Consider the following 16303-nt stretch of genomic DNA (forward strand, 5'->3'; position numbering starts at 1 on the left):
TCTCCATACCAGACGAGTTTCGGCCATCTTCTCGCGATAACCGCCCTCTACGATCACAGAGAGAGCATCTTCAGCCTGCTTGCTACGCCTCTATATCACACACACACACAGCAGCATCTGCAGCCTGCTTCCTATCTCATTATCAGGCCGGACTCCCTCAAACCAGAGAGAGAGAGAGAGAGAGAGGCGATCATGAAGTCGCACGCAGCCGCAGCGGCAGCTGACGGTAAGGAGCAGCTGGGCTCGGATCAGGCTGTCGCGGTCGTCGCCGCCGTTAATACGGACGTCCTGCCCTCGCGGCTCCGGCGGCCTCGAGTCCTCCTGACGTGGAAGGACGTGACGGTGACCGTCAGGTCTAGCGGCGGGCGTCGGTTGCTGTCGAACGCCGCTGGCTACGCGGAGCCCGGGAAGCTGGTGGCCGTCATGGGGCCGTCCGGAAGTGGAAAGACCACTCTGCTGAACGTGTTGGCTGGCAAGGCTAATTTGTTCATTTGCTCGATTTTAATCATAATGCACAATTATTGTTTTTGGCATTGATGATAAACTAACTAGACCTTTGGGAAAATTGAATGCATCACAATCGTGTAATTAGTTACATAATACCACCCTTGGTATAAAGCCTTAATGTGAGGATGTACTCGTGTAATTTGGCAGGTAGGCTAGCGAGTAATTACATCCTACAAACTGGGGAAATATTGGCAAATGGAAGACAACAAAGGCTATCATATGGGAATTCGGTAAGAAGTTAGAACTCTTAACATATCATTACTATTACGGTGGTATAAAAGATATCTCACAACATTGGGCTCATAACCTAGTTGGATCAAGTGTGGGTTGAGTACTAGGGGTGTTTTAGTTCAATCCTTGCATTGTATTTCCCTAGTTGCACCAATGTATCCGCATTTACAAAACATACCTCACACTAACTACTTCCTTGCGCTAACTAGTTCATCCTACCACGTGAATTGTCCCAAGTCATTGGAGGTGTAGGCCATGTGGCCAATTTTCTTTAAATCTTGTTTTGAGAAAGAAAAACATGCAACTAGAGGACTATCAAGGATACTACAAAGGGCATATTGCCAATAGTCTTATTTTGCTCGGTGGGGCTCTTACTTGGAGTGTTGAGAGGTTAGTACACACACACACACACACACACACACACAGAGCTAAAAACTATACACATGCATAACCTCATAGAATTATAAAGGTATTACTTTATTGAGAGAGAGAGAGAGAGAGAGAGAGAGAGAGAGAGAGAGAGAGAGAGAGAGAGAGAGAGAGAGAGAGAGAGAGAGAGAGAGAGAGAGAGAGAGAGAGAGAGCACTTAAAACTATATACGTGACCAATATGCAAAATATTATGTCACATGACATAAGTTAGATGCATCTCTAAATATTTTCTAATATTAATATCAATTTGATTCATATTAAAAAATATGCAAGATCATGGAAAGTTAGTTGCATGATTTTTGAGTGCTTAAGTATGGTCTATTTGTATACATGTTAAAACTTACACACAAATAGACATGTTAAAACTTACATTGGTATGCCTTTTGCAAAGCATGCACACAACATTTCTTATTGAATGTTTGTAGCTTTGACTTCTTTTACATTAAATAATCTTCAAACTTTGTGCAACAAATTATGTTACATTTAGACTTAGATATTGTGTAATAAATGCACACTTTTGAAGTTCATAGTAAACTTGCCAAACTATCCTTATTATACATTGTCAATTCGCAATCTAGGGCTTTTCTAGATTTATCAATTATGACTTAAGAGTAATTCCAAAAAATGATTGGATTGCATGCCTTCTCTGACACTTGTTATATAGAAGCTACAATGATTCATAAGTGTCAAGACCCAACCAACAACTTATAGGAAAGGGGATCTTTTGATATCTAAGTCTAAAACACTATTTCCCACTCTTGTCACTTGAAGCATAGCATAGGGTATGGATCTTAAATATATGTAACACCATAGCAAAGCACCCATCTATGTGCTTAGTAGTTATTGTGACGCAATGATTAGTGCAAGTCTCTTCATGATTATTTCCTATTATGGAGACTAAATCATTAGTGCAAGTCTCTAGGAGTTCTATGTATTGTGGCATTTCATATGCATTATGCGTATCCAAGCCTAGATTTGCAAATCTTGTTATTTGTGAATTTCTTATTGATAAGACACACGCTTTTCATTGACTAATTATAACTCTTTTTAAAATCCTTAAAATCACAACCTTCAATAAGTACATGTTTACACCCAACCCCCTCTCTTGGCCCGCACAAAACAAAACACTTAATTCTTTCTATGTGTCTTAAATGTGCAATAATTTGTTTTTACTCTTACTTTTTAATCTAGTTTACATTCAATTAAGTATAATTTCTTAATAATGTTGTATGTGTAATACTTATGATTGCTACCCTTACTAGATGCCCAATGGATATCCTCTCTTTTTTTTTTGCTTTGGTTATACTGTTATTTAGCATTACATTCCATGCCCATAATAATTGTTTTGAGTACTAATAAAAATCAAGATCTAGTGCCAAGGAAATATATGATAAAATAATTAAAGGAAAAAATGCAAATTTGAGAGGGTTAATTGACTAACATCATTGATGAAAAAACACAATTATAGAATCATTGAAAGGCTAAATATTATTTCACCATAATGCTTTTAGATTGCACAATATAAACAAAATATGGAAATAAGAGACATGGTAGGGTAGTCAAGAATTTGGCACAAAACAAACAATGTGCTCATCCATTTACAATTTACATCATAAACATCAATACAATCATTGATTACATTTGATTCACAACTATAATTAAGATATGAATAGACACACAGAATTTCAACTCTACATTGTGATCTTTGATAAAGACATTAGGTGTCTAATGCTCAACACCTCTGCACACTTGATAGGATATTCAATACAAAAGTTGATGGTTGAACCCATTTAGAAATCAGGTCTAAAACAAAATGGAACCTCTTCATGCAAAACCAAGACCCAAACCATCTTTGAAACGCTCCTTTAATAGCTCTCAAAGTGAAAAAAAGTATATGCCAATAGTATTTTGAATTATTATATTGAGTGGAGATGGGAAGCAAGTAGATTTCCATTAAAGGAATAAGTAGTTGTGTCCCTTGACAAAAGGTAGGATGTAAGGAACTTGGAAAGATGTTTCCAAATATGGGAAAGGGCTTGCAGGCTTCCAACTTCCTCTCTTAAGTGCACTAAGTATTCTTTTGTAAATTGGCTTCCGAGCCTTTCCTATCCCATGCAAATTTCAATAGAATGTTATGACTATCCAACACTAGGGAGTCAATATGATTTAAAGCCTAGTTTTCACATGCCATAAAGTGATGCATATCTCACATTCACATGTTCATTGGACACCAATCAGTTGACCGTATGTTCACTACTGGAAATAAGTTCCACCAATTATGCGAAATGCAAGGTCGTACTCAAAGATCATTGCATTGAACAATCGGTTTACCATGTTATTACATGCATGCAATGGCATTGATTATACGGAGGAAGGAATGGTAATTGTAAGTTGGTGTAGGTGTATATGACTCAAGACGAGGCGTTGATAAAGACACTGAGCGTGCGAGAGAGCCTGGTGTATGCAGCGCGGCTGCAAGTGGCGGGCATGAGCGGCGAGCAGCAGCGGCAGCGTGTGGAGCGCAGCATTAGCGCAATGGGGTTACAAGGCTGTGCCAACACGCGTGTCGGGGGGTCGAGGGGCTGGTGCAGCAGCCGCCTCAGCGACGGGGAGAAGCGTCGCCTCAGCATCGCCCTTCACACCCTCCACCACCCTTCCTTGCTCTTCCTCGACGAGCCCACCACTGGCCTCGATAGGTGCGTGCCTGAGTCAGCTACGCTACGCTCCTCCTCTTCTTCTTCTTTTCGTTATTTGTTGCCCCTGCCCTACAGGCTATATACATATATATATAGAATACAAAACATGCTTTCCACCCGTTTGCCTGTTAGGGTAGGCATATATGATATGATGCTATTGCAAGTGGTACAGTAAACAAACAAACAAACAAACAAACAATAGTGCTCGTGAGAAAGCCTTTTATCAACCCACAACATTACATGCAAGTTCTCTAGTCGCCATGCCCACAATCTATATGAATTGTTAGCTTTATAACTAAAATACTCCAAAAACTCCTCCGCCACGCATTTTTAAGCGCATTTAGAATTCCGACATGTACAAATACCCTAGGTTGCAATTTTTTGTTATCAGTGCTCAAAATTTCCTTCTCCAAAAGGTGGAAAACCTATCAACGTAACATCTAAGAGGTAAAATGCCCATATTTGAAAGCTCTTGTACTAAAATCCTTCAAATTTTGACGCTTTCCTTGGCTCTTCTAATTCTAGTTTTAGAGAAATTTTAAAATATAAAGGTGGTGGCATTACACTAAACATAGGTTATTTTAGAAGAAATGATGGACAAGTCAATTCTTGTTCGAAAATGTATTTCTAGTCGATTTAAGTAAGCGGCCTATTTTTTTTCAAAAAAGAAGAAGCTAACTTTTAGCAATGCTACTACATGTGCTCAAGTGCCCTCATTCTAACAAGATTCTTGTTGTGTGTAAATGGCATTACAAGCATGCTCTGATGATGTTATGATAGCAATGAGAAAGTGATGTAATATCAATAGGTCCATCCTAAGGTCTAGGTCATTACTAACACTATAATTAATTTGACATTGCATACCACATTGGTGACTATAAAATGCTTCCTTTTCCATAATGGAAGAAAGAGAAACCTATGCAAGCCACAAGCATTGTTAGGCCAAATAATGTGATTCGTCTTTCAAAAAAACTTGGATCTTTTGATCTTCTACATTCCTCTTTACCACATTGCAAGAAGGTGGAAGTCTATTGGGTATGGAAAAGGGAAACACTCAAGGCATACAATGCAAGTCTTAGGAAGGAGCCAAGGGGATTCACAATTAAGTCTTTTTTATTCTGGCATGCCTTCAATGAATATTGTGAAAAACCCCAAGTACACATGTAAATATTTGTGAAACTATTATGATTCTTTTATAAAATTAATATGCAAGCTTCCCCTCTAGGTCTAAGTCCATACATTTCCTTACATTTTTGGATTTAAATGCCCCTCATTATGGATCATGAGCTACATGTTTTAAGGTGAGCCCCCAAAGAGGGGAGAGCAAGTTAAAATGCAAGTTGCATGTGGTTAGATGGAGCAAACACAAACAAATATATACATATACACACACGATCTATAGATGTGTGTGTGTTGGCGGGGGGGCTCATAAGTTCAACTAAAGCCTTCAAATATCAAACCTTTCAATAATAAAATTGACTCTAGCTTACTAACACTTTATAAAGTTATATAGATGTTGGTCATGTGAATGTCACTTAAAATAAGGTATGTAATGTGTAGTTTTGTTCAAAATATTTGTGAATAAGCTCCTCTTTCCATTTCTCCATTTCCTTTACGACTGGATTATAAACATGGCCTTTTGATTTCAAAGTCATAGATCACAAGAAAATGTCAAAGGTCTATTTCCTAATTAGAAGCAACATGCCTTTGCAATTTTTCAAGAAATAGTAGTTTCTCTTGAGTAGGTAAACAACACTTGAAATTTTTTCTAGTCTCACAAGAGTTAATATCAAAGTCTAATCAAATAATTTCTTATACTAGCATACATAATTATCTTCTAGTGCAGCTGCATACCATGTAATGAAGCATGTTCAAGCTTTGGCTCGTTTTGGAAAAACCATCTTAGCTTCCATCCATCAACCTAGTGCAAATGTTTTTGGCCTCTTTGACCACCTTTGCTTGCTCTCCCAAGGACAAACAATCTACTTTGGTAAAAGTAACCAAGCTCAAAAGGTATCCTTACTTCATCACTCATTAATCTCTTTTCTAATGCAAAGATTGGGTGTATAAGGTCATTGGTGCACCCAAAAACTTAAGTGGGATTCGAAATTGGCTTGTGAATATTATTTATTTGTTGATTGATATTGGATGTAGTTCTTTAATTTGGCGGGTTTTCCATGCCCAACCTTTAGAAATCCCTCTGATCATTTCCTTCGAGTCATTAGCACTGACTTTCAGGAGGTATGCTTGTACTATATTCTTAACTAGCTAATCATGCACAAAACTCCAACATCTTCATAATAAGTGTACATGATCTATAGAACCATCAATGCCCAAGCCATGACATAGAGGGAAGAGTTTCTCCAGAAGTGCACCTTAATATTACAACACAAAAGGTCGAATGTCTTGTACAAGTATTTTTGGAGTCAGAGGCATGCAAGTCAACGTATCTCAAAATTTATGAAGCTTCAAAAGTTGTAAGTGTTTCATCTGTATGTGTTTTAGGTTTTATGTCCTATTCAAAGGTTGTAATGTTAGTTACACTTTAATATTTACTCCTTCCTTTCTACATGCATTTCTTATTCTTAATGTTTTGTGGAACTTTTGTATAGCAAGGTGACATACTCAAGGGTAGTTGCAATAGTAAGGATGTCAAGTTTTGGACCAAGGCATTTTATTTGACATTGAGGTCATTTACAAACATGCAACGTGACTTGGCATACTATTGGCTTAGGATTGGAATATATATTATAATCTCTGTTATTGGGGGAACAATATACTACAAATTAGGGACACTATATAATTCAATTCAGGTAATGTGATACTATAGATACTTTTACACAATTATTGGATTTGTATAAGCTAATTATTTTGAAATAAAAACCCTTTTAGCATACAAATTTGAATGAAATACTAGAGATTTTTTATGTTACCATGAAATTTATTATAACATATTATGTAGGAGCGAGCTACTTTGTTCACATTCATCACATCCTTCTTGACATTCTTGGGGCTTGCAAGCTTTCCAGCCTTCATAGAAGACTTGAAGGTAAAGGAAACCTTTCAACCACACGCCTACTCAGAATATGCCATTATTAGACCAAATGCTTTAAGTAGCCTTAAAAAATGCCCATTTTTCTCTAAAGGTATGCCACAAATGTGGCATAGCAATCAAGGCTAGGGGTGAAGCTAACCATTGTACAATAATTCATGTCTTCATAACAGATAGCAAACCGAGAGAGACTAAATGGACTATATGGAGTGGGGGTCTTTGTGCTAGCCAATACATTGTCCTCTTTCCCATTTCTATTGTTGATATCTTTATTTCCTGGAGCTATTTTTTATCAGATGTGCAAGTTACACCCAGACCTCAATCACTTCCTTTTCTTCTTTCTCACATTGCTTGCATGTGTGAGTGCTGTGGAAGGCCTCCTTATGGTGGTTGCTAGTGTATGCTCAGATTATCTCATAGGGATGATTGCAGGATGTGGTATATTGGTGAGTTTTCTCTATGAACACTACCAAAGGCTAATTTTGATGCAATTGAATCTAGTTGGAAAAATTTTGGTGCTAAGTTTAACTTTGCAATTGTTTCAACTTCTTGTTGTTGGGTGACATTAATTTAATCTAAGGAGAGTATGAATGAGTGTTAGTCTTAGTTACACGTTAGTTATTACATCTTATGTTACTTCTTATGAGCAAACCTTGAGTGAATTAGTTATAGGTCTAAAGGTTTGCTACACGTCAACACTTAATTGAAATGCCAAAAAAGACTAAAATTCTTATATCATAATAAATTTGTGACATGTTATTGATGTGCAAAACAGGGCATGTTTCTTCTCACAGGAGGCTCTTTTCGTTTCATAACAGATTTGCCACGACCTATATGGCACTATCCAATGGCATACATCTCCATGTATACCTGGACAAATAGGGTATACCAACATCTTAGTTTTCACCATAAATGGCATTGTTAATTTGTGACAATACATTGTGACATAGCTAAGGACAATAATGATACTCTCAAGTAAGCAACTAATGTTGGAGCCACATAAGATTACATTTAGAATTAATAGGTTAAATTCTATATTATATTGTCATTTTATAGCTAAAATACTTTGTGTCCTAGATATTTTCCTAGTTTACACATAACTAGAGGGTTTCTTTTTTGCATCCTAGAGTTTTTGTCTAGCATTATAGAAAATTGAAGGCTTTACTTCTCTAAAAAAATGTATATTGCTCTACATCATTGTGGCTAGGCCTTCTATAACAATGAGTTTCAAGGGCTCAAATTCAAAAGCATGGTACCCGAAGGATCACTAGTCATGGGGGAGAATGTGCTACAAGGGGAATTGCACATGGACATCCCTTACTCAAAGTGGTGGGCTACTTTTGTGCTCCTCACCATGGTCATATCCTATCGCATCATGTTCCTCTTTGCCATCAAGCTAAGAGAAAGAATCCCGAATCTCCTTATCATTATCCATCACATGAGGACATCTTACCATTCACAATCAAAATGTCGTGATCAAGAAGAAAACCCGACTATGGCAAAAAAACTTCAGTTTCAGCATCAACAACAATAATGATAATGTCATCATCAAGATCAACAAGAACAACAAATCTCCAATACCTTTGTAGATACTAATTGCAATCCCATGATTCTTAATTTAACCATTAGAGTCACTCAGGTGGACCTACCAATTACCAGGCTTTTGAATAAGTGTAGACACTTGGGGGGTCCACCTTATAGAATATGTAAGTTACCATGTGAGTTCAAAAGAACGGGTATTATATTTAGTAAAATACAAAATTATATGTACAAAAGGGTTTCTTTATTACAATTTCAAAATAATCCATAAGTTTAGTAAAGTAAAAGGGGTCATTTTAAGGCCTTATAGCATGTAAAGAAATGTTATTTTTAAATATCCTTTGAACACAAGTTATATAGATGATTTCTTATAACTGGATCCCCTAGGCGTAGACATCTATGGCAACACAAGACAAACAATCCACCCACTTAAAAACCATCATCAATCTATCCTATTACTTCCAAGTATGACCTTAGCATTTGTAGTATGTTGCAATCATTATACATGGCCCAATAACTTCTTCTCAATACTGAATTTCTTTGAATTTTTTCCATTGAGATTTTTGAAATGTATCTAGGATTATCAAAGGGGTCCAAGAAAGGTGTGACAAATATACAATGCATGTTTGCAAGATGCATCTAAATTTATGCCTTAGCACTACTATTGTGCAAAAATGATATAGCACATTCTCTTTATAGATGTAGAGAAAATAATGTAGAGAAACTCACACAAAGGCAAGTGTATAATTGTTTTAAACAATCCTCATTCTCATTATAAAATTGAGAAGTTGGCCAAAGCACAATTAGACCATCAAATATTTTTGTGACATTATTAATCCATTTTATCAAAACAACTTTGAGAAATGGGGCGTTGATTTTGTGGATCCACCCATAAAATATTATTTTGATGTTTTAATTCTGGCATTTACGTAGTGCATAATCCAATGGGTGGTGGAAGTGAGGGCTAGCACAATATGAACTATTATATGTTTAGATGTTTCTATAGGAGAAAAATCATTTCATATGTTTGAATTCCCATTAGACTTAAGAAGCTAGATTGCCATTTTATGTTATTAAAAAATTATCTTTAATGCAAATAATGGCCAAATTTTATGATAGTCACCAAAATTTGGATGTTTGCTTTGGTGACATATCATTATTTTGAAAAACAATTGAATAGTGCTTACACTTTGATTGAAATTTTTTTGATTGAAAAGCTTTTTTATCGAAAGATTGAAAAGCATTCAATAAAAAATATTGTTTTATATACTCAAAAAAACACATCTTGTTACAAGCTTTGCAAACAGTTATCTTCAAGCATTTAGCTTGAACTATCATGAAGCTTGTGCAGTACATTGAAATTGAAAAATTCAAATCAAACTTTTTGTATACTTTTTTAAAGGATAATAGTAAAATTAATAAAAATTAAATTAGTCAAAATAATTAAATAATCAAATAGGTAAATAATTATATATGTAATAAATATTAGTATATAAATTGGATATTAAAACATATATTAGTTAAACTTATATATGAAAATTGATATATAAAAAATGTATAATTAAAGAAATTTGAAGTTTAAGTATTCTATTATGTTAGAGAAATTCATGTAGTTTAGACTGTTTGTAATAGTTAAGAGTTTATTTTATTGTGTTAAAGACTTTCCCACACTCCAAAATAAGCTCAAAAACCCTTAGAGTTTTTTATTACTCAACTGTGTTAGAGAGTATCTCACACTTTAGAAGAAGAGAGAGTAAGAGAGAGAGAGAGAGAGAGAGAGAGAGAGAGAGAGAGAGAGAGAGAGAGAGAGAGAGAGAGAGAGAGAGAGAGAGAGAGAGAGAGAGAGAGAGAGAGAGAGAGAGAGAGAGAGAGAGAGAGAGAGAGAGAGTGAGTGAGTGAGTGAGTGTGTGTGTGTGTGTAGAAAGAGAGTATATGGAGTAGAGAGAGAGTATAGGGAGTAAAGAGAGGTCAAAGGAGAGAGTACATGGAGTAGAAAGAGACAAGAGATAGATCAGACCTACTAAGTATTGAAGCAATGTGTAGGGCCCTTCTACAAGTTGAGTTATGATATTTTTGTACCATAAACAATAATCAATGGCTTAATTGGGAGGCATTTAAGAAGGTTCTTACACTTTAATAATTGACCTTTGTAATAGGAGTACAATTTCTTCTCCCTGATACTTTACACAAACCATCTACGAAAATCATGATACTAGTTATAATTGATACATAGAAATCATTATATATGTAGTACACTATATATCTAGTACATTGATACAATGAACACAATAGAAAAGTTAGCATTCATATACTTTAAAATACAACTCTACAATAAGTAAGCTTGCTCACTCATTAATAACATGCTTTTCAATTATAGCATTGCATTGCTACATAGTATTTGTATTTACAAGTTTTCAAAATTCGATAGATTGAATTTGTCAAATGAGCTACTAGTGACATTAACACAATATTAGTGAGCTTGAAAATCTCCTAATTTCTATTTTCTGAATACTAAAAATGTGGCACCAAGATAACATACCCATAAGTTTCTCAAAACTATATTAATATAATGTGACCTATTATTGGAAAGTGATTGAAAAATGGATTCTATTGAGCTATAGAGTGCTCAATTTGGAGTTGTAGTGTTTAAGTTATGAAAAATCCAAAGATTTGATCATGTGTCCCAAACTTATGGGAAATTTCTATAGTCCCCAATATGGTGTTCATTGCTTAGGCTTGATTCTAACAAACTAGCATTAGTGCGGACTATGTCATAAAGCGGAATTTTAAGGAAGCAAAGTTGTTGTGCTTCACTTCTCTCTCTCTCTTCCTAAATTCTCTTTCTCTCTCTCTCTCTCTCTCTCTCTCTCTCTCTCTCTCTCTCTCTCTTTTCTTGCTCTCTTTTCATGCTCTTTCTCTCACTCTCATGATTTTACCCCCTCCTTTCTCTATTTTATTTCCTCTCAATTCTCTCTCTCCCTTTCATTTCTTTCTTTCTTTTCTCTCTCTTCTATCTTTCTCTCTTTATTTCTCTCTCTCAATTTTTTCATTCTCTCCCTCCCTCCCTCTCAGCCTCTTTTCTCTCTCTTCTTATCTCTTTGTAATTTTTTTCCTTTATTTTCTCTCTTCTCACCTCCCTCTCTCTCTCTCTCTCTCTCTCTCCAACTTTTAACTCTCTTCTTACCTCTCTCTCTCTCTCTCTCTCTCTCCACCCCAATTCTTATCGCTTCTTCTTCTTCTTCTTCTTCTTCTTCTTCTTCTTCTAGACTCTCTCTCTCTTTCTCTCTCTCTCTCTCTCTCTCTCTCTCTCTCTACATTTCTTGCTCTCTTCTCACCTCCCTCCCTCCCTCCCTCTCTCTCTCTCTCTCTCTCTCTCTCTCTCTCTCTCTCTCTCTCTCTCTCTAATTTTTCTCTCTTCTTACCTCTCTCTCATTTCTTATTCTCTCCCTTCCTCCCTCTGGCTCTCTTTTCTCCATCTTCTCGCCTCTGTCTCTTTCTCTCTTTTGCCTTTGAATGTTTTTTTCTTTTCTCTCTCTTTTCACCTCTCAATTTTTCTCTCTATTGATTTTTTCTCTTCTTTTCTCTCTCTGTCCAGTTCTCTCTCTCTCTCTCTCTCTCTCTCTCTCTCTCTCTCTCTCTTCTCTCAATACTTTCTTTCTTCTTATCCCCTTAATCATTTTTCCCTCCAAATCCCCCCACTTCTCTCTCTCTCTCTCTCTCTCTCTCTCTCTCTCTCTCTAACCGAGATGTGTCGAGGGGATTCTTCTACTCCCACGCTCCTGATCTGCCAGTGCCATCTACTCTCGCCAGCGTCACTTGAGGTCCTAACTCCTCACTACTGCCCGTGATAGTGTAACACACCGAATGCGGGAGCTCTCTCTCTCTCTCTCTCTCTCTCTCTCTCTCCTGTTGGGGTACCGTACTTGTCAGAGTAGTCGTCCTTGTCAAACTGCTCCCAACACTCACCGCCACTACCGTGCTAACCACCCCACGTCTACTATTACGCCAGTTGTTGCGCCACCCCAGCTCTCCGCATCCGCTGAGGATAAATGTACTCATTGGTCCCCCAAATTTAACTTTTGCCATGTTAGCTGAGGGACCCATAAGAGCACGTCGGAGGCTGAAGTAGCCAGTTGGAGAGCCCTTCTTGTTGGCAACCCTTTTGCCCTTTTCCAACTCGCTCTAGTCCCACCCTACTGCAGGCTGCTAGAAGCTCGAACGGCCCCGTGTCTCACTAAACTATATTGGCTATAACACATCAAAGACAAGGAGGCCTCGTGAGTAGCACAACTAGTTCTAACACATGATGGTCTAGTGATAGTCAATATAACCAATACTTTATATCAAACTGAACTATAAACACATAGGTCTGACACAACTCCACATACACTGGAAGGTCGATAGACATGTCACCACAAAATGATGAGTCCACCTCGTTCTCAAAGAATTCTTGGACTCCTTTATTTCCATCATTGTTAGCCGATGCTGGCTCCAAGCTTTCGGTGGTCTCCACCCCTTGCAATATCGACCCTTCTATTTGCATATTGTCTTCATCTATGCTCGGAACATCACTTTGATCATATACTCTCGCACTTCGGGGAGCTGAAGGTATAACATACCACCATCGAGGTTGTCGGGGGTTTGGATAGAAGATTACCTGTTCACAAACACGTCTAAGAGAGTTTAAACTATTGTGATATGTACCATGTTGTAATACAATTTTTTTGGAAATCTATTTCGAGAAATCCAGATGGACCTCATCGAACTGTTGCTCCAGCTCCTTCAAGTACCACTTTGAACCACTACACATTGAACAGTATCATGGAGAAGCTACAGTAATCCACCATAAGAATACTTTGCAAGTTCCCAAAATACTCCATCTCATCTATAACCGTGTTTGGATCCGTTGCTCGTCGCCGGCTCTCTTGCTCGAACCTTGCCATGATACCACAGTCCATTGTGGAGCACATTTTGTCAATACGCTCCACGCGAAAATGCCGTCCGTGCGACCATGCTGCACTATATATTTTGTACTATACATTGTAACACTCAAATTAGATGTCGCATATAAAATATAGATATGACAAATTCTAAACACCTCATCACCTTTAGACTACATCCCCTCGAGAATTCCCACTCCTCCATTGAGACCTCTGCATCTTCGCAAGACGCTGCGGCGGTCAAAGCTCCATGCAACCATCGCATTGACATGAACCGGGCATCTCCTCCATGCCCTCCGGATATCGAATCGGTCAATGACGCGTACTACATCGAAATTTAGAGCGCGCTTTGTCTCGATCTTGCAAGCGATCTGGTACTTGGCGAGCCACGTCTCCATAGAGGCATGGTGCAACATACAAAAGTGATTCACCTTCTCCTCCATTGTAGCATCCATTCTTTTTTCTACCCCATTTCCAACCACCACATCTCCAGTCAGTCTATCATCGTTATTCAGTGACCATAGCATTTTGTTGTGTGGATCCACCGTTGGTAGCCATTGTGAAATATGCACTAGTGTCTCAGACACCAACCAACCTTCAGCCATGCTACCTTTTGACCGCGCTCGTTGTCGCACAAAGCCTTTCAGGGTTTTCATGAAGCGCTCCAAGAAGAACATCCATCACGTATGGACATGTCTAGCAATATCCACTTCATCTACAAGATGCATAAGAAGATGGATTTATATCATGAGCATGCTGGTAGGCAGGTATTTCTCAAAGAGACAGACCGTCTCCACTGCTCCCTGCCTTGCGGATTCAATAGAGGACGTCTTAATCTCCTTCTGTGAGATCCATTGCACCAAAGTTGACAACCTGTAAATGGCCCCGCATATTTCTGGAGTAAAACATCCTGCGATCGCGATTGGTAGTACAAACTGCCACAAATAAGAAAGTATTATGAATAATGGCTACACTCCAAATAGCAAAATGTGCACGCCAATTACAATCCATTCCTAGTACAAACTTGACATATCTTATGCCAGTCATGGGATTTTAGCCCTGATAATTGGTCGTCTTTAGAAAATGCAGACCTGAGAGAACGCATCATACCCATCGGAGTGTGGATATACTTAACTACTTGCTTCACAATGCGCTTTTCTTTAGTGGACAAAACCCAAGGAGCGCGAGGTAGCTGCACACGACCATCAGCACTCGACTATGACCAAAGCGCCTCCATCTTACCTACCTCCTTCAAATACATTCGTGCCCTTATAGTGTCTCTCTTTCCTGTGATATGGTCCCATAGCAAGCTACCCACATTCTTGAAAATATGCATGGGATCCAACAAGTGGTTGACCTGTAAGTGGGTCCAATATGGCAACTCGTAGAAAACTGAGAACCGCCGCACTCCGTTTGGATGTGACTCCGTGTGGACCATTTTCAGCTCGTACCAGCTTGCGGTGTTCATACGTGTTGGAGGTCATCCAAGAAAACCTTCCCTGAGTTCTCCTCTCCTTCCATCTCTCTTTCTTAAATCGTTCTCCTCTCCTTCCATCTCTCTCTTTTTTTTTCTTTCTTAAATTGTTATCCTCTCCTTCCATCTCTCTCTTTTTTTTTCTTTCTTAAATTGTTATCCTCTCCTTCCATCTCTCTCTCTTTTTCTACGTTATGACTACGACCACGACCACGACCACGATTACGACCATGACCACGACTACGACCATGACGACGACCACAACCACGACCACGACCACGACCACGACTGCGACCACGACCATGACCATGACTATGACCACGATTATGACTATGACTATGACTACGACCACGACCACGACCACGACCACGACCACGACCACGACCACGAGACGACGACTACGACGACGACGACGACGATGACTATGACTACGACCACGGCCACGACTACGACTACGACGACCACGACCACGACCCACGACCGTGACCACGACCGCGACCACGACCCCGACTACGATGACCATGACCACAACGACCACGACTATGACCACGACCACGATGACCACGACTACGACCACGACTACGACTATGACCACGACCACGACCACAACTACGACTACGACTACGACTACTTATATAGAGATGAAGAAATAGACAAGAGTTGAGACGAGAGAGAGGAGAAAAAGAGACAGATCCGACTAGAGCATTTGACACCCATAGTCAACACACTATTGAAAACACAAGCACAAATTGGTATTGAATTATAGCAAGAAAATCCACCACAAAACAATAGTTATAATACTTGAGGTAGGATTTCAAAGTCTTATTGATTTCAATCAGTCATGGATGTCATACTATGTGTAGGTTGCACTCACTAAGAATAGGATTGGTGATTCACCTCATCTTCTCTCCATCATCAATAGAATTCTCCTTTATCATTTACAACTCATCCACCTTCTCTCCACACTATTGCATACTACAATCTCTATGAGGGCATGAGATTGGGATCTCCACAGATACCAAAGCATGATCTCTAGCTTGATGGTTGCATATATACTACTACTACTCGTGGAATAAACCTTAAAATAGTTATTATGCTCAAATATATGCTTGTTAGACCAGAAATTTGTTCCTAACACTACAACAAAAAGGCCTCATAGACGCACATTTAGACGCGATTTTTGAATATAGAGAAAAACTTACGGGCGTGTCTATCCGCCCATCTATTTGCGCGTCTACCATTTCGCATCTATAATCGCATGTATCAACGAATTTACACGCACAAATAGACGTGCAATAGACTCACATATACACGCGCATATAGACACACTGGTAGACGCACTTTTACAAGCACTGATAGACGCGAACGAAAATAATAAATGTCATTTAAAAAAAAGATATTTAATTTCTTTTTTTAAATTTGAATTATGAAGC

General features: G+C 38.3%; 1 protein-coding gene across 1 annotated transcript; it reads left to right on the forward strand.

Annotated features, from left to right (window-relative positions):
• The first annotated feature begins 719 nt into the window (after positions 1 to 719).
• LOC148013895 (ABC transporter G family member 1-like) lies at positions 720 to 7480 on the forward strand. Its single transcript, XM_087667412.1, has 7 exons — positions 720 to 737; positions 5712 to 5878; positions 6020 to 6106; positions 6187 to 6357; positions 6478 to 6678; positions 6828 to 6914; positions 7091 to 7480. Exons 2-7 carry the CDS (start codon positions 5726 to 5728, stop codon positions 7478 to 7480), a joined length of 1089 nt encoding a protein of 362 aa, XP_087523538.1. The 5' UTR covers positions 720 to 737; positions 5712 to 5725.
• Positions 7481 to 16303: the final 8823 nt, after the last annotated feature.

Source organism: Lygodium microphyllum, chromosome 25, assembly GCF_053477565.2.
Source record: "Lygodium microphyllum isolate KBCC chromosome 25, Lygodium_microphyllum_v1.1.10, whole genome shotgun sequence".
Classification (NCBI taxonomy): Eukaryota; Viridiplantae; Streptophyta; class Polypodiopsida; order Schizaeales; family Lygodiaceae; genus Lygodium; species Lygodium microphyllum.

Coding starts and splice junctions, on each gene's coding strand:
- LOC148013895 (XM_087667412.1), top strand. CDS start 5,726: ATGAAGCATGTTCAAGCTTTGGCTCGTTTTGGAAAAACCATCTTAGCT. Junction 5,879..6,019: donor AAAGTAACCAAGCTCAAAAG/GTATCCTTACTT, acceptor TATTGGATGTAG/TTCTTTAATTTGGCGGGTTT. Junction 6,915..7,090: donor CCTTCATAGAAGACTTGAAG/GTAAAGGAAACC, acceptor TCTTCATAACAG/ATAGCAAACCGAGAGAGACT.